The following is a 27,184-nucleotide window of genomic DNA, read 5'->3' on the forward strand; positions in this document are numbered from 1 at the left end:
CAAGAAAATGGGGGGTCACGTATCATTTAAGAGATTTAATTTATGTTTTTAATAGCAACCGTCATTTTTGCTGAAAATTGCAGTTCCATTTTTGGGGGTACCCCGCATTAGTTTCAACTTCTGGTATATACTGCATAACAACTGTATAACAAATAAAAGTGTATTTATTTATTGTCAATGGATAATAGTATTTGCACAAATAGTCCATGTCACATATTACTACCAATCACACCCACAGCTGCTTTTACTCCGTAAATATTTGACGGTGCACGTCGAACTTACTTTGACACGGTACTCTCTTCTTTGGTACTATGCAACCTACAATGATCCTTTGGGAAAAATTCTGCGATTAGTCGGCACTACAAAAATCGGAACGTATAAAACTGAAGTCGTTCCGATTTAGCCGCATGTGACTAATTGTATAAGAGGCAGGGCCGTAGCCTAGGTTGGTGTGTGGGGAGGGGGGGGGGGGGGGTGAATAGTTAATAGTTAATAGTCTAAAACTCCTTAAATGGTTAAGATGAGAATTTTCTTTTTCTGTAAGGTTTTTTTAAGTAAGTTAATTTGTTCCGGGGGGGGGGGTTCTTGTAATTACATATCAAACATATTTTTCTGCATAACATATTAGTGGCTGTATATTAAACATGTTTCTAATATTTGTACTAGGTTAAATTTTATGTTGTTTCCTAAAAAAAAAAAAAATTCTTAGTCTACATACGAAATTATTTGAAAACAAAATCCAGTTTGGGCTTCTTACAGATATCAAGACGACCAGAAACACATTAAATATATCATCATCTTCTCTCTCACTAACCCCAAACCCACTGTCTTGGACAGACAGCCCAGATAACTGAGGTGTGTGCCCAGGACAGCGTGCTTGACCCTTAATTGCCGCATTATTATTATTAAAACCACTTGATCACAGACGATTTGCAAACATTGCTTCAGTAAAATTTGAATCGTGATACACGACAATTTTACATGTTTTTTTATTTATTTAACTTTCTAAATAAAAAATCATAATCATACAGTTAATACAATAACTTTACATAACAGATCCAATATTTATAAATAAATATATGAATGTGAAATGTATACACAAAATACTAATAACAATATCAATACTAGTCCTGTCCTTAAACAAAGTCCTAAAAGCAGTATTCAAAATACAGAGAAAAAAAAGTCCACCCCCACAACATATGGACATTATAAATTAAAAAGATCTATACAGTAGGACCTCGTTATCTCGGCCTATGTAAACTCATTATCCCAGGCTAGTTTCATCTCAGTCCACAGTTACCTCAAATCTTGGACCATTTTATTCGTTCCCTTCAACATCGAGATAACAACGTTTGACTGCATATATATAATTAATCCTTGAACATATGTTGGGTTTGTCGTGCATTTAAGAAAACTATCGACATAAGCATTCGACTCAACACATTTTATTTACGGTTATATGGCGTCAAACATATGGTGAAGGACCACACAGATATTGAGGGAGGAAACCCGCTGTCGCCACTCCATGGGCTACTCTTTTCGATTAGCAGCAAGGGATCTTTTATATGCACCATCCCATAGACAGAGTAGTACATGCCACGGCCTTTGATATACCAGTCGTGGTGCACTGGAACGAGAAATAGCTCAATGGGCACACCGATGGGGATCGATCCCACACTCATTGAAGACAAGTGATAAAGGTATATTTTACCATTTCAATTTGATGGGATACATCATGATAGCAGAATATCAAAAGTTTACAATTTTAGTTCAAGATGTAATTACCATGCTGAAAAACAAAACAAAACAACAAACAAACAAAAAACCTCAGAAACCAAACATTTTTATTTGTTACAAAATAATCAAATGTAAATAAATAATAAACCTTAAAACATTACTAAACGTTGATCAAACCATCCAATGGCACAACTGTAATTAGATTTAACACAGCCAAGGGCGTGGGGATGATGAAGAATGTTACGTAATTTTAGCTAGGATAGTGCAGTGGTTTCAGCTTTATTTATTGAGGAAGTAAAACGACACTTTATTTTACATTATGGCCATTCCGATGATAGGACAGATTCGTGTCAGCTAGATACCATTTATCTTACAACTCGTTTTTTAAAAACGTATCCAGTTCACTTTCACTCGTTAGATAGGCGTGTTCGAAACCCTAGTGGTATATGGACATGCTAAACCAGTTACTAAGCTAAGTAACAGCCAGTCGTGTGGCAATAGTACGCTATATTTTAATCTTGCGTTTGGCGATGACTGGCGAGTAGTCTGACACCGATTTCACATCTGCCATGGTAGATTCAGCATCAAACTGGAATAGTCTAAAATAGTACATCCCATCATCGGTTGCGTAGCTGGTGCAATCATTGTCCTTGCAAGTCTCAGCAGATTTGTAATATGTATTATATGTTAAAGACTGATCGATCTTTGAAGACACAGATGGCATGGAAGATGCCACCTCAAACATGGACGACGTATCAATCCTTGTAGGCTTGACAGACGCAACTCCATCGGTGGGCACTCTGTACTCCTTGAAAGACCCATCTTCATAGGTGGACAATACGCCAATCATGGACGCATCGATAGTGGATACGCCGTGGTTTCTGGAAAGCATATTTTCCAATCTGGAAGACTCGTGGTCCAATTTGAAAGGGTCATGCTCGAATTTGCTAGAGTCACCGGCATGGGAGTCAAACAACCCAGGCTTGTCCTGGTAATTTGGTGATTCAGTATCGCCATTGAGACTTTCAGACTCGTACCCATTTTCAGATATCTTCTGGAGACGATGTGTTAATCTGCGGGTAAAACAAAAACATGATGGCGTCATAAGATGGTGCCAAAATGATGTAATTTGTTAGTAGCCCTATTTGTTGAAGTAGCTATTTGTCACTCTGGAGGCAGAATCTAGCTCATTGGGTAGAGCACTAAGCCTGAGGTGCTTACATTGTAGGATCGAACCACGTCAGTGAACCCATTATTTTTTCCCATTCCAACCAGTGCCCCCAAAGATGGTATAAAAGGCCGAGGTATCTCCTGCCCTAACCGATGAAAAAAAGCATATAAAAAAAAATCCATGCTGCTAATGGAAAAATGTACCGGGTTTCATCTATATGTCAGAATCATCAAATATATGACATCCAACAGCCGATTATTAATAAATCAATGTGTCGTTAAATAAAACAAAGTATAAATGTATGTTTGTCACTCAGAGGATGCACCCACGACATGTGCTTCAATCTTCTGGGAACGTATCACGTCTCAAACGACTGAATATATAAATAATTTGGTTAAAACACTGGGCTACTGCATAATAGGTCTAAAGCAGAAAAAAATACTAGAATCTCTCTCTCTCCCTCTCTCTCTAACGCTCGCTCTCTCTCTCTCTCTCTCTCTCTCTCTCTCTCTCTCTCTCTCTCTCTCTCTCTCTCTCTCTCTCTGTGTCTCTCTGTGTCTCTCTCTCTCTCTCTCTCTCTGTCTCTCTCTCTCTCTCTCTCTCTCTCTGTGTGTCTCTCTCTGTGTGTCTGTCTCTCTCTCTCTCTGTCTCTCTCATGTTAAAATAACCATATTAGACAAAGGCCGTAGTTTTCCTTCCTTTCCTCTCACTCCTCTCTCTGTCTGTCTGTCTGTCTGTCTGTCTCCCTCCCTCCCTCCCTCTCTCTCTCTCTCGCTCTCCCTCCCTCTCTCTCTCTCTCTCTCTCTCTCTGTCTCTCTCTCTCTCTCTCTCTCTTTCTCTCTCACTCCTCTCTCTCTCTTTGTTTGAAATGAATTTTCGAATCCCCTAAGTTCAAGGACCATAACTCTATCAAAATTGCATAAATCGCTAAGTCATATTTGATCTGTAACAGTACAAAATAAAGCTTTATAAAACATTTCAGCTCAATATCGCGAGACATTGTGGGAAAAAAACCCAGGGGCGAGAAGTAACCCGATGGTAAAGGGCTCACTTGATGCATGGTCGGTCTAGAATCGATCCCCGTCGGTAGGCCCATTGGGGCTACTTATATTTGTAGACAGTGCACCATGACTGATATATCAAAGGCCGTGGCACATTCTATCTTGTCTGTGGGATGGTGCATATAAAAGATACCTTGCTACTAATGGAAAAATGTAGTGAGTTTTAACTCTAAAATTATATGTCAAAATTACCAAATGTATGACACCCAATAGCCGATGATAATTAAATCAATGTGCTCTAGTGGTGTCGTTAAACATAATAAACTTTATCTTTTAAAAACACAGAAAAACTATATGTGGGACAGACTGACGGACATACAGACGGAAAGACGAACAGGACGGAGAGAAAATCTAAATTTCCTAATAAAATAATTCCTCATGGATCATCCCATCATCGCAAGCCAATAAAGGTACCATTCTGTGTATATACTGTATTTACTGAATGCAGTACTGTACGGAATGGTACCTTGACTTGCGAACATCGAATCACCTCTATGTCTACAGTTAAAGTTAAGGTTTATATTGGATTAACGGCACCACTAGAGAGGAAACCTGCTACATTTTTTTTTTCTAATGCAGCAAAGGATATTTTATATGCATTTTCTCACAGACAGGAAAGCACATACAACCAGTTGTGGTGAATGAGAACAAACCCAATCAATTAAATGGATCTACCGAGGTGGTTCGATCCTGCGATGCAAGCACCTCCAGCGAGCACTGAACCGACTGAGCTAACTCCCGCCCCATGACTACAACTACAGAGGTCGGCTTACCTCCAGATGGTATAGGGGCATGTTAAAGGTACTCTCTCTTACCTCCAGATGGTATAGGGGCATGTTAAAGGTACCCTCTCTCTTACCTCCAGATGGTATAGGGGCATGTTAAAGGTACTCTCTCTTACCTCCAGATGGTATAGGGGCATGTTAAAGGTACCCTCTCTCTTACCTCCAGATGGTATAGGGGCATGTTAAAGGTACCCTCTCTCTCTTACCTCCAGATGGTATAGGGGCATGTTAAAGGTACCCTCTCTCTCTTACCTCCAGATGGTATAGGGGCATGTTAAAGGTACCCTCTCTCTCTTACCTCCATATAGGGGCATGTTAAAGGTACCCTCTCTCTCTTACCTCCAGATGGTATAGGGGCATGTTAAAGGTGCTCTCTCTTACCTCCGGATGGTACAGGGGCATGTTAAAGGTGCTCTCTCTTACCTCCGGATGGTACAGGGGCATGTTAAAGGTGCTCTCTCTTACCTCCGGATGGTACAGGGGCATGTTAAAGGTGCTCTCTCTTACCTCCGGATGGTACAGGGGCATGTTAAAGGTGCTCTCTCTTACCTCCGGATGGTACAGGGGCATGTTAAAGGTGCTCTCTCTTACCTCCGGATGGCATAGAGGCATGTTAAAGGTGCTCTCTCTTACCTCCAGATGGCATAGCGGCATGTTAAAGGTGCCCTCTCTTACCTCCAGATGGCACAGTGGCATGTTAAAGGTGCCCTCTCTTACCTCCAGATGGCACAGCGGCATGTTAAAGGTGCCCTCTCTTACCTCCGGATGGTAAAGGGGCATGTTAAATGTGCTCTCTCTTACCTCCGGATGGTAAAGGGGCATGTTAAAGGTGCTCTCTCTTACCTCCGGATGGCATAGCGGCATGTTAAAGGTGCTCTCTCTTACCTCCGGATGGTACATGGGCATGTTAAAGGTGCTCTCTCTTACCTCCGGATGGCATAGCGGCATGTTAAAGGTGCTCTCTCTTACCTCCGGATGGCATAGCGGCATGTTAAAGGTGCTCTCTCTTACCTCCGGATGGCATAGCGGCATGTTAAAGGTGCTCTCTCTTGCCTCCGGATGGCATAGCGGCATGTTAAAGGTGCTCTCTCTTGCCTCCAGATGGCACAGCGGCATGTTAAAGGTGCCCTCTCTTACCTCCAGATGGCACAGCGGCATGTTAAAGGTGCCCTCTCTTACCTCCAGATGGCACAGCGGCATGTTAAAGGTGCCCTCTCTTACCTCCAGATGGTAAAGGGGCATGTTAAAGGTGCTCTCTCTTACCTCCAGATGGTATAGTGGCATAAGAAAGGTGCTCTCTCTTACCTCCAGATGGTACAGTGGCATGTTAAAGGTGCTCTCTCTTACCTCCAGATGGCATAGCGGCATGTTAAAGGTGCTCTCTCTTACCTCCAGATGGCATGGCGGCATGTTAAAGGTGCCCTCTTTTACCTCCGGCATGTTAAAGGTACTCTCTCTTACCTCCAGATGGCATAGGGGCATGTTAAAGGTGCCCTCTCTTACCTCCCGATGGTATAGGGGCATGTTAAAGGTGCCCTCTCTTACCTCCAGATGGTATAGGGGCATGTTAAAGGTACTCTCTCTTACCTCCAGATGGTATAGGGGCATGTTAAAGGTGCCCTCTCTTACCTCCAGATGGTATAGGGGCATGTTAAAGGTGCCCTCTCTTACCTCCAGATGGCATAGGGGCATGTTAAAGGTGCTCTCTCTTACCGCCTGATGGTATAGGGGCATGTTAAAGGTTTTCTCTCTTACCTCCAGATGGCATAGCGGCATGTTAAAGGTGCTCTCTATTACCTCCAGATGGCATAGCGGCATGTTAAAGGTGCTCTCTCTTACCTCCTGATGGTACAGGGGCATGTTAAAGGTGCTCTCTCTTACCTCCAGATGGCACAGGGGCATCTTAAAGGTGCTCTCTCTTACCTCCAGATGGCACAGTGGCATGTTAAAGGTGCCCTCTCTTACCTCCAGATGGTATAGCGGCATGTTAAAGGTGCACTCTCTTACCTCCAGATGGCACAGCGGCATGTTAAAGGTGCCCTCTCTTACCTCCAGATGGCACAGCGGCATGTTAAAGGTGCCCTCTCTTACCTCCAGATGGTAAAGGGGCATGTTAAAGGTGCTCTCTCTTACCTCCAGATGGTATAGTGGCATGTGAAAGGTGCTCTCTCTTACCTCCAGATGGTACAGTGGCATGTTAAAGGTGCTCTCTCTTACCTCCAGATGGCATAGCGGCATGTTAAAGGTGCTCTCTCTTACCTCCAGATGGCATGGCGGCATGTTAAAGGTGCCCTCTTTTACCTCCGGCATGTTAAAGGTACTCTCTCTTACCTCCAGATGGCATAGGGGCATGTTAAAGGTGCCCTCTCTTACCTCCCGATGGTATAGGGGCATGTTAAAGGTGCCCTCTCTTACCTCCAGATGGTATAGGGGCATGTTAAAGGCAGACCTGTCAACCTTTAGACAAGAGAAAGCAGGAGGTGTGTGTTGAAAAAGCAGGAGATTTTGTCAAAAAGCAGGAGATTTTTAAATTCACACAATTTAACCCAAAATCGCAAGATTTAAAAAAAAACATTATTACAATAAGTTATATGAATACTTTATAATGTCATATATACTTCTTAACCTTAGATCTTGGCATTAAAAAAAATAAAAAAATATAAATTTTTTTTTTTTTTTTTTTTTTTTTTAAAGTTTAAATATTATTATGATTTAATACATATTTAAAAAAAAAAAAAATAATTATCCAAAAATGTTAAGAACATGAACAAGAAATACAAAATTTAATTAGTACATTTACGGTATTACACTTACAGCCTTACAGGTTGCGTTACATTATCATTTGTGGTTAGTGTACCTAAGTACCAAAGACAAATTTATATAAATCTTATAAATTAATATTCAGTTTTTACTATAATGAGGAACGGTGGCGTGGTACTTATGTAAAATCATTATAATGATGCAATAAACTTGTATTTCCATTAATGGTAAAACCTCATTACGGACATCGTGTAAAATATAGGTTATACCCTTTCCGTGAGTAACTTTATGTCAATGTCAAACACAACATTTTTAATTGTACAAAAATAATTTCTTGAAGTGTACCCTTATAACCAACATTTTACTGCACAAACATACAAAATTAACTGACACAAGTATGTTTATACAGCTAATTGGTCTTTTCGTTGTCTTGCTGTGACATGTGATTTTAACATGCATCGTGTGTATCGCTGTCAACTCGGAGTCTGGCAGTTCAGATTCGTCATAGTTGCATTATGTAATCCAGTGGGAAGACATTTTACAATTCAGAGGTGTTATTAGAACTAAATTGGATAGTTTTTTTTTTTTACAACACTGAATGTCAATACACAGCCTGTTGAATTAGCGGCAACACGCATTGTAGCCATTACGATGACAACAAACATTATAATTACATGTCATTTTATAAACTCCATGTGCTTTTTTAACAATATAAATAGGCTATCCCACAATTTTCACTTCGGCAAAGGTTAAACAGTCGGGACAATTCGGCCTGTTACATTCTCAGAAGCCGAAAGTAGTCGACATTTGCCGAATGAGAAAAAAAGGCAGAGTTACTTCCCTTCTGTTATTTTGACAAAAGAGGATCGATTTTTTTTTATACTTACAAAAATGTCATTTAAAAGGAGAAACTGTCTCCCGCACAGGAGAAAGGAGATTTGATCAAATACCGGGAGACTCCCGCGGAATCCGGGAGGGTTGACAGGTCTGGTTAAAGGTACTCTCTCTTACCTCCAGATGGTATAGGGGCATGTTAAAGGTGCCCTCTCTTACCTCCAGATGGTATAGGGGCATGTTAAAGGTGCCCTCTCTTACCTCCAGATGGCATAGGGGCATGTTAAAGGTGCTCTCTCTTACCGCCTGATGGTATAGGGGCATGTTAAAGGTTTTCTCTCTTACCTCCAGATGGCATAGCGGCATGTTAAAGGTGCTCTCTATTACCTCCAGATGGCATAGCGGCATGTTAAAGGTGCTCTCTCTTACCTCCTGATGGTACAGGGGCATGTTAAAGGTGCTCTCTCTTACCTCCAGATGGCACAGGGGCATCTTAAAGGTGCTCTCTCTTACCTCCAGATGGCACAGTGGCATGTTAAAGGTGCCCTCTCTTACCTCCAGATGGTATAGCGGCATGTTAAAGGTGCACTCTCTTACCTCCAGATGGCACAGCGGCATGTTAAAGGTGCCCTCTCTTACCTCCGGATGGTAAAGGGGCATGTTAAATGTGCTCTCTCTTACCTCCGGATGGTAAAGGGGCATGTTAAAGGTGCTCTCTCTTACCTCCGGATGGCATAGCGGCATGTTAAAGGTGCTCTCTCTTACCTCTGGATGGTACATGGGCATGTTAAAGGTGCTCTCTCTTACCTCCGGATGGCATAGCGGCATGTTAAAGGTGCTCTCTCTTACCTCCGGATGGCATAGCGGCATGTTAAAGGTGCTCTCTCTTACCTCCGGATGGCATAGCGGCATGTTAAAGGTGCTCTCTCTTGCCTCCAGATGGCACAGCGGCATGTTAAAGGTGCCCTCTCTTACCTCCAGATGGCACAGCGGCATGTTAAAGGTGCCCTCTCTTACCTCCAGATGGCACAGCGGCATGTTAAAGGTGCCCTCTCTTACCTCCAGATGGTAAAGGGGCATGTTAAAGGTGCTCTCTCTTACCTCCAGATGGTATAGTGGCATGTGAAAGGTGCTCTCTCTTACCTCCAGATGGTACAGTGGCATGTTAAAGGTGCTCTCTCTTACCTTGGCATACCATCCAGATGGCGGCATGTTAAAGGTGCCCTCTGCCTCCTTTTACCGGGGCATGTTAAAGGTGCTCTCTCTTACCTCCATGATGGCATAGGTGTTAAAGGTACTCTCTTACCTCCAGATGGCATGTTAAAGGTGCCCTCTCTTACCTCCGGGCATAGGGGCATGTTAAAGGTGCTCTCTCTCTTACCTCCAGATGGCATAGCGGCATGTTAAAGGTGCACCTCCAGATGGTATAGGGGCATGTTAAAGGTGCCCTCTTACCAGATGGCACAGGGGCATACCTCCAGATGGTATAGGGGCATGTTAAAGGTGCCCTCTCTTACCTCCAGATGGTATAGGGGCATGTTAAAGGTGCTCTCTCTTACCTCCAGATGGTATAGGGGCATGTTAAAGGTGCTCTCTCTTACCTCCAGATGGCTCTCTCTTACCTCCGGAGGCATGTTAAAGGTGCTCTCTCTTACCTCCAGATGGCATAGCGGCATGTTAAAGGTGCTCTCTCTTACCTCCAGATGGCATAGCGGCATGTTAAAGGTGCCCTCTCTTACCTCCAGATGGCACAGGGGCATGTTAAAGGTGCACAGCTCTCTTACCTCCAGATGGTATAGGGGCATGTTAAAGGTGCTCTCTCTTACCTCCAGATGGTATAGGGGCATGTTAAAGGTGCTCTCTCTTACCTCCAGATGGTATAGGGGCATGTTAAAGGTGCTCTCTCTTACCTCCAGATGGTATAGGGGCATGTTAAAGGTGCTCTCTCTTACCTCCAGATGGCATAGCGGCATGTTAAAGGTGCTCTCTCTTACCTCCAGATGGCATAGCGGCATGTTAAAGGTGCTCTCTCTTACCTCCAGATGGCATAGCTGTTAAAGGTGCTCTCTCTTACCTCCAGATGGCACAGGGGCATGTTAAAGGTGCCCTCTCTTACCTCCAGATGGTACAGGGGCATGTTAAAGGTGCTCTCTCTTACCTCCAGATGGTACAGGGGCATGTTAAAGGTGCTCTCTCTTACCTCCAGATGGTATAGGGGCATGTTAAAGGTGCTCTCTCTTACCTCCGGATGGTACAGGGGCATGTTAAAGGTGCTCTCTCTTACCTCCGGATGGCATAGGGGCATGTTAAAGGTGCTCTCTCTTACCTCCGGATGGCATAGCGGCATGTTAAAGGTGCTCTCTCTTACCTCCGGATGGCATAGCGGCATGTTAAAGGTGCTCTCTCTTACCTCCAGATGGCATAGCGGCATGTTAAAGGTGCCCTCTCTTACCTCCAGATGGCACAGGGGCATGTTAAAGGTGCCCTCTCTTACCTCCAGATGGCACAGGGGCATGTTAAAGGTGCCCTCTCTTACCTCCAGATGGTAAAGGGGCATGTTAAAGGTGCTCTCTCTTACCTCCAGATGGTATAGGGGCATGTTAAAGGTGCTCTCTCTTACCTCCAGATGGCATAGCGGCATGTTAAAGGTGCTCTCTCTTACCTCCGGATGGTATAGGGGCATGTTAAAGGTGCTCTCTCTTACCTCCGGATGGCATAGCGGCATGTTAAAGGTGCTCTCTCTTACCTCCGGATGGCATAGCGGCATGTTAAAGGTGCTCTCTCTTACCTCCGGATGGCATAGCGGCATGTTAAAGGTGCTCTCTCTTACCTCCGGATGGCATAGCGGCATGTTAAAGGTGCTCTCTCTTACCTCCAGATGGCACAGCGGCATGTTAAAGGTGCCCTCTCTTACCTCCAGATGGCACAGCGGCATGTTAAAGGTGCCCTCTCTTACCTCCAGATGGCACAGCGGCATGTTAAAGGTGCCCTCTCTTACCTCCAGATGGTAAAGGGGCATGTTAAAGGTGCTCTCTCTTACCTCCAGATGGTATAGTGGCATGTGAAAGGTGCTCTCTCTTACCTCCAGATGGTACAGTGGCATGTTAAAGGTGCTCTCTCTTACCTCCAGATGGCATAGCGGCATGTTAAAGGTGCTCTCTCTTACCTCCAGATGGCATAGCGGCATGTTAAAGGTGCCCTCTTTTACCTCCGATGGCATGTTTAAAGGTACTCTCTCTTACCTCCAGATGGCATAGGGGCATGTTAAAGGTGCCCTCTCTTACCTCCAGATGGTATAGGGGCATGTTAAAGGTGCCCTCTCTTACCTCCAGATGGTATAGGGGCATGTTAAAGGTGCTCTCTCTTACCTCCAGATGGTATAGGGGCATGTTAAAGGTGCCCTCTCTTACCTCCAGATGGTATAGGGGCATGTTAAAGGTGCCCTCTCTTACCTCCAGATGGCATAGGGGCATGTTAAAGGTGCTCTCTCTTACCTCCTGATGGTATAGGGGCATGTTAAAGGTGCTCTCTCTTACCTCCAGATGGCATAGCGGCATGTTAAAGGTGCTCTCTCTTACCTCCAGATGGCATAGCGGCATGTTAAAGGTGCTCTCTCTTACCTCCAGATGGTACAGGGGCATGTTAAAGGTGCTCTCTCTTACCTCCAGATGGCACAGGGGCATGTTAAAGGTGCTCTCTCTTACCTCCAGATGGCATAGTGGCATGTTAAAGGTGCCCTCTCTTACCTCCAGATGGTATAGCGGCATGTTAAAGGTGCCCTCTCTTACCTCCAGATGGCACAGCGGCATGTTAAAGGTGCCCTCTCTTACCTCCAGATGGTAAAGGGGCATGTTAAAGGTGCTCTCTCTTACCTCCAGATGGTAAAGGGGCATGTTAAAGGTGCTCTCTCTTACCTCCAGATGGCATAGCGGCATGTTAAAGGTGCTCTCTCTTACCTCCGGATGGTACAGCGGCATGTTAAAGGTGCTCTCTCTTACCTCCGGATGGCATAGCGGCATGTTAAAGGTGCTCTCTCTTACCTCCGGATGGCATAGCGGCATGTTAAAGGTGCTCTCTCTTACCTCCGGATGGCATAGCGGCATGTTAAAGGTGCCCTCTCTTACCTCCAGATGGCACAGCGGCATGTTAAAGGTGCCCTCTCTTACCTCCAGATGGCACAGCGGCATGTTAAAGGTGCCCTCTCTTACCTCCAGATGGTAAAGGGGCATGTTAAAGGTGCTCTCTCTTACCTCCAGATGGTATAGTGGCATGTGAAAGGTGCTCTCTCTTACCTCCAGATGGTACAGTGGCATGTTAAAGGTGCTCTCTCTTACCTCCAGATGGCATAGCGGCATGTTAAAGGTGCTCTCTCTTACCTCCAGATGGCATAGCGGCATGTTAAAGGTGCCTCTCTTTTACCTCCGGCATGTTAAAGGTACTCTCTCTTACCTCCAGATGGCATAGGGGCATGTTAAAGGTGCCCTCTCTTACCTCCAGATGGCATAGGGGCATGTTAAAGGTGCCCTCTCTTACCTCCAGATGGTATAGGGGCATGTTAAAGGTGCTCTCTCTTACCTCCAGATGGTATAGGGGCATGTTAAAGGTGCTCTCTCTTACCTCCAGATGGTATAGGGGCATGTTAAAGGTGCCCTCTCTTACCTCCAGATGGTATAGGGGCATGTTAAAGGTGCCCTCTCTTACCTCCAGATGGCATAGGGGCATGTTAAAGGTGCTCTCTCTTACCGCCTGATGGTATAGGGGCATGTTAAAGGTTTTCTCTCTTACCTCCAGATGGCATAGCGGCATGTTAAAGGTGCTCTCTCTTACCTCCAGATGGCATAGCGGCATGTTAAAGGTGCTCTCTCTTACCTCCTGATGGTACAGGGGCATGTTAAAGGTGCTCTCTCTTACCTCCAGATGGCACAGGGGCATGTTAAAGGTGCTCTCTCTTACCTCCAGATGGCACAGTGGCATGTTAAAGGTGCCCTCTCTTACCTCCAGATGGTATAGCGGCATGTTAAAGGTGCTCTCTCTTACCTCCAGATGGCATAGTGGCATGTTAAAGGTGCTCTCTCTTACCTCCAGATGGCATAGTGGCATGTTAAAGGTGCTCTCTCTTACCTCCAGATGGCATAGCGGCATGTTAAAGGTGCTCTCTCTTACCTCCAGATGGCATAGCGGCATGTTAAAGGTGCTCTCTCTTACCTCCAGATGGCACAGCGGCATGTTAAAGGTGCCCTCTCTTACCTCCAGATGGCACAGGGGCATGTTAAAGGTGCCCTCTCTTACCTCCAGATGGCACAGCGGCATGTTAAAGGTGCCCTCTCTTACCTCCAGATGGTATAGGGGCATGTTAAAGGTGCTCTCTCTTACCTCCAGATGGTATAGTGGCATGTTAAAGGTGCTCTCTCTTACCTCCAGATGGTATAGTGGCATGTTAAAGGTGCTCTCTCTTACCTCCAGATGGCATAGCGGCATGTTAAAGGTGCTCTCTCTTACCTCCAGATGGCATAGCGGCATGTTAAAGGTGCCCTCTTTTACCTCCGGCATGTTAAAGGTACTCTCTCTTACCTCCAGATGGCATAGGGGCATGTTAAAGGTGCCCTCTCTTACCTCCCGATGGTATAGGGGCATGTTAAAGGTGCCCTCTCTTACCTCCAGATGGTATAGGGGCATGTTAAAGGTACTCTCTCTTACCTCCAGATGGCATAGGGGCATGTTAAAGGTGCCCTCTCTTACCTCCAGATGGTATAGGGTCATGTTAAAGGTGCCCTGTCTTACCTCCAGATGGCATAGGGGCATGTTAAAGGTGCTCTCTCTTACCGCCTGATGGTATAGGGGCATGTTAAAGGTTTTCTCTCTTACCTCCAGATGGCATAGCGGCATGTTAAAGGTGCTCTCTCTTACCTCCAGATGGCATAGCGGCATGTTAAAGGTGCTCTCTCTTACCTCCAGATGGCATAGCGGCATGTTAAAGGTGCCCTCTCTTACCTCCGGCATGTTAAAGGTGCTCTCTCTTACCTCCAGATGGCATAGGGGCATGTTAAAGGTGCCCTCTCTTACCTCCAGATGGTATAGGGGCATGTTAAAGGTGCCCTCTCTTACCTCCAGATGGTATAGGGGCATGTTAAAGGTGCTCTCTCTTACCTCCAGATGGCATAGGGGCATGTTAAAGGTGCCCTCTCTTACCTCCAGATGGTATAGGGGCATGTTAAAGGTGCCCTCTCTTACCTCCAGATGGCATAGGGGCATGTTAAAGGTGCTCTCTCTTACCGCCTGATGGTATAGGGGCATGTTAAAGGTGCTCTCTCTTACCTCCAGATGGCATAGCGGCATGTTAAAGGTGCTCTCTCTTACCTCCAGATGGCATAGCGGCATGTTATAGGTGCTCTCTCTTACCTCCAGATGGCATAGCGGCATGTTAAAGGTGCCCTCTTTTACCTCCGGCATGTTAAAGGTACTCTCTCTTACCTCCAGATGGCATAGGGGCATGTTAAAGGTGCCCTCTCTTACCTCCAGATGGTATAGGGGCATGTTAAAGGTACCCTCTCTTACCTCCAGATGGTATAGGGGCATGTTAAAGGTGCCCTCTCTTACCTCCAGATGGTATAGCGGCATGTTAAAGGTGCCCTCTCTTACCTCCAGATGGTATAGGGGCATGTTAAAGGTGCCCTCTCTTACCTCCAGATGGCATAGGGGCATGTTAAAGGTGCTCTCTCTTACCGCCTGATGGTATAGGGGCATGTTAAAGGTTTTCTCTCTTACCTCCAGATGGCATAGCGGCATGTTAAAGGTGCTCTCTCTTACCTCCAGATGGCATAGCGGCATGTTAAAGGTGCTCTCTCTTACCTCCAGATGGCATAGGGGCATGTTAAAGGTGCTCTCTCTTACCTCCAGATGGCACAGGGGCATGTTAAAGGTGCTCTCTCTTACCTCCAGATGGCACAGTGGCATGTTAAAGGTGCCCTCTCTTACCTCCAGATGGTATAGCGGCATGTTAAAGGTGCACTCTCTTACCTCCGGATGGCATAGCGGCATGTTAAAGGTGCACTCTCTTACCTCCGGATGGCATAGTGGCATGTTAAAGGTGCTCTCTCTTACCTCCGGATGGCATAGCGGCATGTTAAAGGTGCTCTCTCTTACCTCCGGATGGCATAGCGGCATGTTAAAGGTGCTCTCTCTTACCTCCGGATGGCATAGCGGCATGTTAAAGGTGCTCTCTCTTACCTCCAGATGGCACAGCGGCATGTTAAAGGTGCCCTCTCTTACCTCCAGATGGCACAGTGGCATGTTAAAGGTGCCCTCTCTTACCTCCAGATGGCACAGCGGCATGTTAAAGGTGCCCTCTCTTACCTCCAGATGGTAAAGGGGCATGTTAAAGGTGCTCTGTCTTACCTCCAGATGGTACAGTGGCATGTGAAAGGTGCTCTCTCTTACCTCCAGATGGTACAGTGGCATGTTAAAGGTGCTCTCTCTTACCTCCAGATGGCATAGCGGCATGTTAAAGGTGCTCTCTCTTACCTCCAGATGGCATAGCGGCATGTTAAAGGTGCCCTCTTTTACCTCCGGCATGTTAAAGGTACTCTCTCTTACCTCCAGATGGCATAGGGGCATGTTAAAGGTGCCCTCTCTTACCTCCCGATGGTATAGGGGCATGTTAAAGGTGCCCTCTCTTACCTCCAGATGGTATAGGGGCATGTTAAAGGTACTCTCTCTTACCTCCAGATGGTATAGGGGCATGTTAAAGGTGCCCTCTCTTACCTCCAGATGGTATAGGGTCATGTTAAAGGTGCCCTCTCTTACCTCCAGATGGCATAGGGGCATGTTAAAGGTGCTCTCTCTTACCGCCTGATGGTATAGGGGCATGTTAAAGGTTTTCTCTCTTACCTCCAGATGGCATAGCGGCATGTTAAAGGTGCTCTCTCTTACCTCCAGATGGCATAGCGGCATGTTAAAGGTGCTCTCTCTTACCTCCAGATGGCATAGCGGCATGTTAAAGGTGCCCTCTTTTACCTCCGGCATGTTAAAGGTACTCTCTCTTACCTCCAGATGGCATAGGGGCATGTTAAAGGTGCCCTCTCTTACCTCCCGATGGTATAGGGGCATGTTAAAGGTGCCCTCTCTTACCTCCAGATGGTATAGGGGCATGTTAAAGGTACTCTCTCTTACCTCCAGATGGTATAGGGGCATGTTAAAGGTGCCCTCTCTTACCTCCAGATGGTATAGGGTCATGTTAAAGGTGCCCTCTCTTACCTCCAGATGGCATAGGGGCATGTTAAAGGTGCTCTCTCTTACCGCCTGATGGTATAGGGGCATGTTAAAGGTTTTCTCTCTTACCTCCAGATGGCATAGCGGCATGTTAAAGGTGCTCTCTCTTACCTCCAGATGGCATAGCGGCATGTTAAAGGTGCTCTCTCTTACCTCCTGATGGTACAGGGGCATGTTAAAGGTGCTCTCTCTTACCTCCAGATGGCACAGGGGCATCTTAAAGGTGCTCTCTCTTACCTCCAGATGGCACAGTGGCATGTTAAAGGTGCCCTCTCTTACCTCCAGATGGTATAGCGGCATGTTAAAGGTGCTCTCTCTTACCTCCAGATGGTATAGTGGCATGTTAAAGGTGCACTCTCTTACCTCCAGATGGCATAGCGGCATGTTAAAGGTGCTCTCTCTTACCTCCAGATGGCATAGCGGCATGTTAAAGGTGCCCTCTCTTACCTCCAGCATGTTAAAGGTACTCTCTCTTACCTCCAGATGGCATAGGGGCATGTTAAAGGTGCCCTCTCTTACCTCCCGATGGTATAGGGACATGTTAAAGGTGCCCTCTCTTACCTCCCGATGGTATAGGGGCATGTTAAAGTTACTCTCTCTTACCTCCAGATGGTATAGGGGCATGTTAAAGGTGCCCTCTCTTACCTCCAGATGGCATAGGGGCATGTTAAAGGTGCCCTCTCTTACCTCCAGATGGCATAGGGGCATGTTAAAGGTGCTCTCTCTTACCTCCAGATGGCATAGCGGCATGTTAAAGGTGCTCTCTCTTACCTCCAGATGGTATAGCGGCATGTTAAAGGTGTCCTCTCTTACCTCCAGATGGCATAGGGGCATGTTAAAGGTTTTCTGTCTTACCTCCAGATGGCATAGCGGCATGTTAAAGGTGCTCTCTCTTACCTCTAGATGGCATAGCGGCATGTTAAAGGTGCCCTCTCTTACCCCCAGATGGCATAGCGGCATGTTAAAGGTGCTCTCTCTTACCTCCAGATGGTATAGCGGCATGTTAAAGGTGCCCTCTCTTACCTCCAGATGGTATAGCGGCATGTTAAAGGTGCCCTCTCTTACCTCCAGATGGCATAGGGGCATGTTAAAGGTTTTCTGTCTTACCTCCAGATGGCATAGCGGCATGTTAAAGGTGCTCTCTCTTACCTCCAAATGGCATAGCGGCATGTTAAAGGTGCTCTCTCTTACCTCCTGATGGTACAGGGGCATGTTAAAGGTGCTCTCTCTTACCTCCAGATTGTATAGAGGCGTGTTAAAGGTACTCTCTCTTACCTCCAAATGATGGCGATTGCTATCGCTAAGCACACCAAACTACATCCCATCAATGTTGCCAGAGCTGTGGTATCAGGCACATCATCTGGAAAACAAGGAAACCAATCCATGCAGGGACGAACCTGGCCTAACATAAGGGAGGTGTGTGTGGGGGGGGGGGGGGGGGGGGGGGGGGGGGGGGGGGGGGGGGGGGGGGGGGGCACTGCAAGAAGAATCGGGGCACAGTAACTGGAGGTCCTAGCTTCCAGGCCTGTAGGAACGTCATCTGGACGGGGGGGATGAGGGCACGTGCTAGATTTTTACCAAAAAAATATAAATTGTTGTCCATTACTATTCAGGTGGAGTGCATTCTTATTATTGTATCAGTCTGTTCTCATCACTACATATAGCTAATCAGAGTTTTTACTGTAAGTCAGTTAGTCCATTAGATGGTTATTATAAGTAACTTAGTAGAAGTTAAACCCGGTCCAGTACGTTACCGCATTATTTTTGTAATGAAAATATATGTTGTTAATGGATATTAGCATATATTTACAAGGGCAGTAAAAGGCCGTGCTGGTTGATATATAGCAAAACTACTTCTTGCAACATATAGAAATATTTTCCAAATTATAAATAATAGTTTGTAAGAAAAATATATGATAAGAGTAAACATTTAGGTGATTACATAAAATATATCCTTACCTTGTAACAAAGTGATATTAATTCATATAAAGGGATCGCTTGCCTAAATTGTAGTACCAAATATCATTCCCCTTGTGTATGTTTAGTGCAATGCTTGATATTGCTGTTGTCCATAAATTAGTGGGCACTATTTGTCTTACCGGTGATAGTTTTAAAAAAAAAAACACATACAAAATTAAAATGGCTATTAGCATGCCAAACCTTCATTTCATGCGCAGAAATATATATTGAATACAGTGCTGCAAGTAAAAAATAGACTAAAGTTGTTTTATTTTTAAGAAAAACAAAATCAGAATTTTTCCCTTTTTCTGTGGAATGTACGATTTTATAAAATGTAATGTACAGCTTTTTACAAAACATTAATTGGGGGACCATGGCCTCTGTGCCAACGCTCCCCCCCCCCCCCACCCCCACCCCCACACGTTTCTAAACAACCAGGTGTCAGATAAAAATATAAAATGGTATCTAATACTAGGTTCATACTACCAACTGCCAGCACAAAGCTGGACTTGTACGACTGTCCAGTTGCTAGTCTGCGCGCTCTTACAACTCAGTTCTCGTCGTATAATCCATTAATTGTTATTCTGAGCGCAACTGTTGTATGGACGGAGTTGGGGAAATTACAAGGCAACCGTTGAGTTCGTCAGCTTCATCGTGACAGCTGATAGTCTGATACAAACATTACGGACATGAACGTAGTATTCTATTTCTTACATAATTTTTTTAAAATAATAATAATAATAAAAAGATAACATTTTTAAAACAAATTTAAATGTCTTTTTTGTTTGTTTTAATCATATTTACGACGCTTGCGCTTATGTGTCACAAAGTAAACAGTTTCATGTTAATTTTAATACCTCACAAAGCTGTCAATATGTATTGTGCCTATTTGATTGGATAATATGGCTGACGCGACCGGGTCATCATCTTAGAGCAGCCAATCGTATGTCTTATGCATGTGTGTTATTGGTGTGTGCTATCATAAATAACGAATAGTGTTCTGCCAACGGGTGTGTAAAAAAACCGGTTGGCTGGATATTTTAGAGTGTTACTTACCATATTCACAATACGGTCCATAGAATTTTTCCGCACATTTGCACGTATACGTATGCAGACTATTTACACACGTAGCAGAATTCAAACAGGAAACGCTGGCGCAGTGGTTAATGACTGAAAAATAGTGCACATCCAATTTATATTAATAAAGCGACGTTCTCATTCTGCGATTAGGTCGATAACATTATTTCATTTAACCTCTTCTCTGTACTGGATGCAAAGTCTCATCCATTCATTGTCTTCCAGGGGATGACTACTGGGCCAATAGGTTGAGTAATGTTTATTTTTGGGCTGGCCCTCTAAAATGGCGTGTAGTTAATAGTTGAATCTCGTTGGTTCGAACCCCGTCGGTGCTCGAGAAAGTGTTCGACCAATCGAGTAATTCGATCTATCCATTCGGTTAATATCGTGTAAGTGTAACTCGGGACTACGTTTTTGGTTCGAGCGTTGCAGTGTATACGACCCTTTCGAATTCGACCCAACGAGATTCTACTATATTTATATTCGTACTACGCAAGTAATTTAAATAACATATTTTGGCTTAAATTACTATTAATATATACTGATGGAAAGAAATACGGGAACACATCAAATTGTAGACCAATTTTAATTCACTACTAGCATAGTAATGTCTGTATTTCATACCAAGTTGTAATGTGGGACTGAATGTCTGTAGTGTTGAATGTGCTGCCTATATGTTCCCAGTCAACTTCTGACAATATGAACTGATTTTTGATGCAGTCATTATTTCTTGTTGCTATATGTGTGATCCTTTATTTCTTTCCATCAGTATATTTTTAATTTACTAATTTATTCCAAATTAAATGTATGCCTTCAATTAAAATTCCTTCTTTCTGTGCAGGACAGGAGATCTGGCGCAATCAGAAATTGTGTCCAGGATAGACGTGCCTGAACCTCCAGTGGATATGAGCACGTTAATAGAGTTTTCCTCCTCATCCATGATTAGTCGCACAGACTTCTCGTATGCGAGGGGCGGGACGTAACCCAGTGGTAAAGCGCTCGCTCGATGCGCGGTCGGTCTGGGATCGATCCCCGTCGGTAGGCCCATTGCGCTATTTCTCGTTCCAGCCAGTGCACCACGACTGGTATATCAAAGGCTGTGGTATGTACTACCCTGTCTGTGGGATGGTGCATATAAAAGATCCCTTGCTGCTAATCGAAAAAAGTCTCTCATGAAGTGGCGGCAGCAATTTTCCTCTCTCAATATCTGTGTGGTCCTTAACCATATGTCTGATGCCATATAACGGTAAATAAAATGTGTTGAAAGCGTCGTTAAATAAAAGATTTCTTTCTTTCTTGCATGTGATTTGTCGGTTTTCTCACAGAACGATTCAATCTCATGGGACAAGTCGCCTAATGAGAAGTTCGCTTAAGCGACAAAAACATTAAAGTGCAAATCAGCCAAAAAAAACACAACAAGGGCAAGTTCAGCCAGCCGTTTGTCGTAGACTTGTTATTACGCTACACATTAAATCGAATGGCCATTTTGGGAACTAGTCAAAACAGTTTGCAAATGATTGCATTAAAAAAAAAAACCAAAAAATCGACTGGCTAAACGTGCGAATGGTTTCAGATAAACAAATAATGTGAATGTCAATGTGTGCATGAAAGTGAACGAAGAAGGAGAGAAGAAAAAGAAAGAAATGAAAGTACATTTGTATATATATAATTAATAATTGTTCATAATTACTTGTATACAAAGAAAGAAAGAAATGTTTTATTTAACGACGCACTCAACACATTTTATTTACGGTTATATGGCGTCAGACATATGGTTAAGGACCACACAGATTTTTAGAGGAAACCCACTGTCGCCACTACATGGGCTACTCTTTCCGATTAGCAGCAAGGGATCTTTTATTTGCGCTTCCCACAGGCAGGATAGCACAAACCATAGCCTTTGTTGAACCAGTTATGGATCACTGGTCGGTGCAAGTGCTTTACACCTACCCATTGAGCCTTGCGGAGCACTCACTCAGGGTTTGGAGTCGGTATCTGGATTAAAAATCCCATGCCTCGACTGGGATCCGAACCCAGTACCTACCAGCCTGTAGACCGATGGCCTAACCACGACGCATACCGAGGCCGTTTACTTGTATAGATTCTACACAACAAAATTCAATTAATAATGTAATCGAACAGTGTTTTACGTATCATTTCGTTGTGTCTCATTAATATATTTCTCCCTATCGTTGGGCCCATTGGGCTATTTCTCGTTCCAGCCAGTACGCAAAGACTGGTCTAGCAAAGGTCGTGGCATGTGCTATCATGTCTGTGGGATGGTGCATAAAAAAGATCACTTGTTACTAATGGTAAAATGTAGCGGGTTTCCTCTCTAAGATTATAATGTCAAAATTACTAAATGTTTCACATCCAATAGCTAATGATTAATAAATCAATGTGTTCTAGTGGTATCGTTAGACAAAACAAACTTTAATATATTTCTTAAAAGAGAGAAAAATGTGTCAGGACTAGTATCACATTTAGTACTAACTGCAGATCAGTTGGTCATAAGAAATTGAGAACATTTCCGTCTCATGTCGTTTTGTTTGTTTGTTTTTGGGGGGTTGTTTTTTTTTTTTTTTTTTTTGTTGTTTTTGTTTTTTTGTTGGATTTTTTTGTTTTGTTGTTGTTGTTTTTTTTTTTTTGTTTTTTTTGTGTTTTTTGGGGGTGGGTTTTTTTTTTGGAGGGGGGGGGGGGTGCTATATGACTGTATCTGGCTGTAGTGCCGGTCCGAACCACCTGTATAGGAACCTATTCACCGCGGCCGCCTTTTTCTCTAGCGTGTAGCGTTGGTACTGGTTAACAAGATGTGAGTTTAATGTCATGACTGGACTCGAGAATAATCAAACTAAAGCTCTGTGGAAAATGTATATTTTAGACACTGTATAGCTTGCGACCATTTGGTTGTCGACGATTGACTAAGCATTACATATATAGAGTTTCCTCTAGCCTTCCCCTACATATCGATATCAATAAGAGAGGGTAGGGCTGGAGGTGACTCAAGCTAATTCAGTACAAGCTGTTGAGCTGTTGAGCTCATGCGTGTCATGAGCGCAGCAGGCCCGTAGCCAGAATTTTAAGAGGGGTGGGTCGTTTAGGCTTATGGTGAGGCACGACACATCAAATTAAATTATTTTGCCACGTTTGAGGTGCAATTTTGCTTTGACGAAAATTTAAAAAAAAGTCACCGGTGGGGGGGGGGTATCCACCGACCCCCCCCCCATTAACTACGGGCCTTACGCCGGCTTCTCCGTCCAGAACAGGAAAAGGCTTGATATGGGTGGGAGTGGGTACCGCCGACGCTGAGAAGTGCAAGAGAGCTCCAGCAGCAGTCTGACCAGGGCCGGTAGCGGGCTGGGATATCTGTTGTGCTACTGAATGTTGAATGTCCGGCAGAATTAAGTCTAGCCCGAGTAGGGTCTACTCTGACTGTAAGAGAGCTAGACGGACATTTGGAAGGTTTTTCGATAACCGCCCAAATGTCCGTCGAGCTCTCTTACATTCAGTATACTCGGGCTAGATTAAGTCCAATCTGATTAAAATTAGCTCTACTGGTATATACCAGTAGATCTAACAGCATTGCTTGGACTCCCATGTCCAGGTGACATTTCATCTATAAATAACAATTTTAATATCGACCATGTCATGTCATGTCATAGGGTTTTACGTGCACATTCAGAACAAGCTGTTGTAGCGCATGCCTGTCGTGGGCACAAGAGCTGGCCGTGGGCACAAGAGCCGGCCTTGGCCGGCTCCTCCGTCCATGACAGGAAAGGTGGGGGGAGGGGAGAGGAGGGACCGCCTGCACTGGCAGGTGCAAGGGAGCACCAGCAGCCCGATCAAATCGGTAGCAGGCGGGTGGGGTGGGGGTGGGGGGGGGGGTGCTATATCGACCAATTACACTTCGCCTTTTATAGCGTTATTCGGGAGCATACAAATTCTAAAAATATCGGGCGAGACTATCTATGCAATAGGCGAACTTGTTGGTCTATTTCAAAATTGAAAAAACAGGGGGGAAAGTGCAGTTATAAACTCTGGATTATATACTAGTATAAACAGATTTTATGGCTATACCATCACGTCTGGGGGGTTTTCGTCTTGAAACGAATTTTAAATAAAATTCTATATTGAAATTAGTTTCCGGCATACTTCGTAATTCACCCGAATCATTTCGTATACCCTCGGCATAATCCCGAATGTTTTCAAATTCTTTTCAAATCACTGGCATGATTTTGCAAGTAAGGTTTTGATTGGTCGAATGAAAGGTCAACTGGACATGGGCTCCAACGGGCTGCTGTTAGACCCACATGTAATAGTGGAGCTAATTTTAATTAGATTGGATTAAGTCCAAAATATTAAGAGATTGCGCAGTTTTCATGAGGTAACTTGGCGCATGATTTGGAACGGTTCATCGAAAATGAAATTTGAGGAGCTATTTAAGTAATTGTGACTTAGTTTGCCGCATTTTAGATCTTACTACTGGAACCTTGCCTATTGGGGGCCGTCGTGGTTGCGGTTGGTCTCATATGGCTGCCGCCTAGTTTTAGCCCTCCAACAGGCTGATCGATTCGGGTGATCGTTATCCGGTTCTGCCCTTAAAAGGGCATGGCTGGTTGTTGGGGGCAGTCTTGAAGAATTAAGCCCATCTGTCTTGTTTTCGAATTCCCTAGAAAAAATTCTAATGACACACCTTTTCCACAGCGTTTTCCAGTGTATCCTTCCGCGCATTTGCACTGGTAATCGCTCGTCCCCTTCACATTCGTGCACGTGCCGTAGTTCAGACAAGGATTGCTTGCACAACTTCCAGAAGCTGTAAAATAGTACAGAGTTATCTCTCTTTGTAAGTTTATATAGTGTTAGGAGCAGATACTGCAATTCGATAAAAGTGGTCCACAATGTTTAGTGAGCAATCTATAAAAACACACAATGGGTTTACGGTGTCTGCACCACTAATGCCCGGCGCAGACGAGCGTTTTTTAACGCATGCGTCTGTGGTAAAAAAAACGCAGACTCAACGCAGACGGATGCGTCTCGTGTGCGCCTACCTGCGATGCGTTCCTGCGATCCACTGACGATTTCTTTTATTAATTAATTTATTTATACTTTACTCTAGGAAAAATAACAAAAATTAAATGTAATTTATTAATACAATTTAAAACATAATAAACTTTATTTAAAACATGTACAATATACTATTACGATATAAATCTTTCTTATTTCACAATTGTTTGTTTTAATTATTATTATTAGGCATAGTACAATGAATGCAATAATTTATATTTTTTAATTTCATCTATTTAGAAATGTCATTAATTACACATGCCTAGTCTTTGTTTTAAAGATGAGCAGTTGGAAATTATTTGTGTTAAAACATTTACATGTTAAGTCATTTTTAATGGTCGGGTCTGTTTTCACAGTTCTATTCATCACTGAAACCAATAATTGTTAATTTCGTTATATACAGATATATAGACAGATGATTGGTTAATATAAAAATGTGAACGCAGCGCAGACGCAAGTAGGCGCACGCGTGTGTTTTTAGACGGATGCGGCAGGTGACGGATGCGTTTATGCGTCTAAAATCAAACATGTTTGATATTTGAAAAATCGACGCAGTGCTAAAAAACGCAACCCAGAGGGGTCGCACACGATGCGTTTTTACTGCGTTCGTACGGATGCGTTTTTTAACGCAAGACGCATGCGTTAAAAAAACGCTCGTCTGCGCCGGGCATTAACAAAAAACAAACAACAACAACAACAACAAAAACCCAACAAATTAAACCCGAACCAAGCAAACAACCGTGATGGACACTCTCTGGACTCTGTTATATCTACGTGTAGGCCTATGTGAGACTAATTTGCAAATACATGTTCACTCTCTGTCTGTCTGTCTGTCTGTCTGTCTCTTTCTCTATCTGTCTCTCTCTCTCTGTCTCTGTCTCTGTCTCTCTCTCTCTCTCTCTCTCTCTCTCTCTCTCTCTCTCTCTCTCTCTCTCTCTCTCTCTCTCTCTCTCTCTCTCTCTGTCTCTGTCTGTCTCTCTCTCTGTCTCTATATAAAATCTCCATTATTATCTCCATGCTGATGGGACAGGCGATATTTAGACACCACCACCACCACCACCCCATCCCCCATTTAAAAAAAAATAATAATAATAAAAAATACATAAATAATAATATTAAAATAAATAAATAAATCATAATAATCAAAAATGTACAGAAAACTATTTGGGGCTTAGGCTTAGTCAAATATAGTAGGTTAGGCCTACCTTAGCAGTACAAAATGGATTTGCACACTTTCTTTGAACTCTTAACCCTCTTGTTATTTTCAAACATAAACATATATATTATATATACACGAAAAACCGGCCTCGGTTGTGTGGTGATTAAGCCATCGGACTTGCGGATGGTAGGCTCTGAGTTTGTATCCCGACACCGTCTCCCACCCGGAGCGCGTTTTAACCGACCAACAACCGCTAAACAACTAGTCCATTGTGCTGGATAGACAGCCCGGATAGCTGAAGTGCATGTGTGCCCAAAGCAGCGTGCTTGAACCTTAACTGGATATAAGAACGAAAATAGGTAGTGGTATACAGTTAGCTCCCTTGTGTACTCGGAAAGTTAAAAAGGTTTGTTTTGTTAAACGACACCAATAGAGCACATTGATTTTTTTTAATCATCGGCTATTGCATGTCAAACATGTGGTAATTTTGACATTTAGTCTCAGAGACGAAACATGCTACATGTTTCCATTAGTAGCATGGGATATTTTATATGCACCATCACACAGACAGGACAACACATACCACGGTTGGGTGTTGTTTGTATGGGTGTGAACATTTTCAAATATGCAGCCAGTTTCATGCAGTTTTGGGACACATTTTGAAATGTAACACAATAATTTAACTCAAAATATTTAAAATGAGTTCTCTTTATAATTAGGCCTATGACCATATTAGTAATTTTCTTGATAATAAAAATACCTGCATCTTTCTTTATTGGTCATTTAGGATGCCAGGGGCTGGCATGCATAAATCTCAGCTGAAGATTCACAAATAACTGTGGTATTCTACCCAAATTACAATGAATGAAATGAATGAATGTATACATGTACGAACAACAAAAAAGCTCACCTGGGATACAAGTTATCACGAAAGAAAATATGAGAATCAGAAACAGGCCATTGTGTGTGTGCATGATACTGGCCTGTATTATTATTAGTAGGTCTTATAATTAAAACAATAAACAATGGGCTGACGTCATCAGTATCTTTACTGACCAGTAGTCCGACTAGCAGACTTATGGAATTTGTGCATCTTCAGCTGAGCACTGGCGTAGGAAACGGGGGGGGGGGGGGGGGGGGGGTAGGCATGTGCCTCCCACTTTTCAGATATTTTGCTTTATATTTGCTTTATAATAGTGTAAAAGTGTATAAATATAAAAGTGTGCTCCCCCCCCCCCCCCCCCCCCCACACACACACACACTTTTTGGCACCTTCCTACGCTCGTGCTGAGATTTATGTATATCAGCT

The 27,184-nt window shown here is 43.9% G+C and overlaps 1 protein-coding gene across 1 annotated transcript; it reads right to left on the minus strand.

The window, feature by feature from the left end:
- Positions 1-1,823: 1,823 nt before the first annotated feature.
- LOC121387858 lies at positions 1,824-26,931 on the minus strand. Its single transcript, XM_041519087.1, has 5 exons — positions 26,786-26,931; positions 24,346-24,465; positions 19,632-19,745; positions 17,892-17,976; positions 1,824-2,810 (listed from the first exon to the last, which is right to left on the minus strand). Exons 1-5 carry the CDS (start codon positions 26,847-26,849, stop codon positions 2,243-2,245), a joined length of 951 nt encoding a protein of 316 aa, XP_041375021.1. The 5' UTR covers positions 26,850-26,931; the 3' UTR covers positions 1,824-2,242.
- Positions 26,932-27,184: the final 253 nt, after the last annotated feature.

Source organism: Gigantopelta aegis, chromosome 13 (genome assembly GCF_016097555.1).
Source record: "Gigantopelta aegis isolate Gae_Host chromosome 13, Gae_host_genome, whole genome shotgun sequence".
NCBI classification, from domain to species: Eukaryota; Metazoa; Mollusca; class Gastropoda; order Neomphalida; family Peltospiridae; genus Gigantopelta; species Gigantopelta aegis.

Bases quoted from the DNA above. Each gene is read 5' to 3' on its own strand.
- LOC121387858 (XM_041519087.1), bottom strand. From the start codon at position 26,849: ATGCACACACACAATGGCCTGTTTCTGATTCTCATATTTTCTTTCGTG. The intron at 19,746-24,345 runs GTGTGTCATTAG...ACTATTTTTCAG, and splicing joins TGGAAAACGCTGTGGAAAAG to TCATTAACCACTGCGCCAGC. The intron at 2,811-17,891 runs GTAAGAGAGAGT...TTTTACCCGCAG, and splicing joins GCAATCGCCATCATTTGGAG to ATTAACACATCGTCTCCAGA.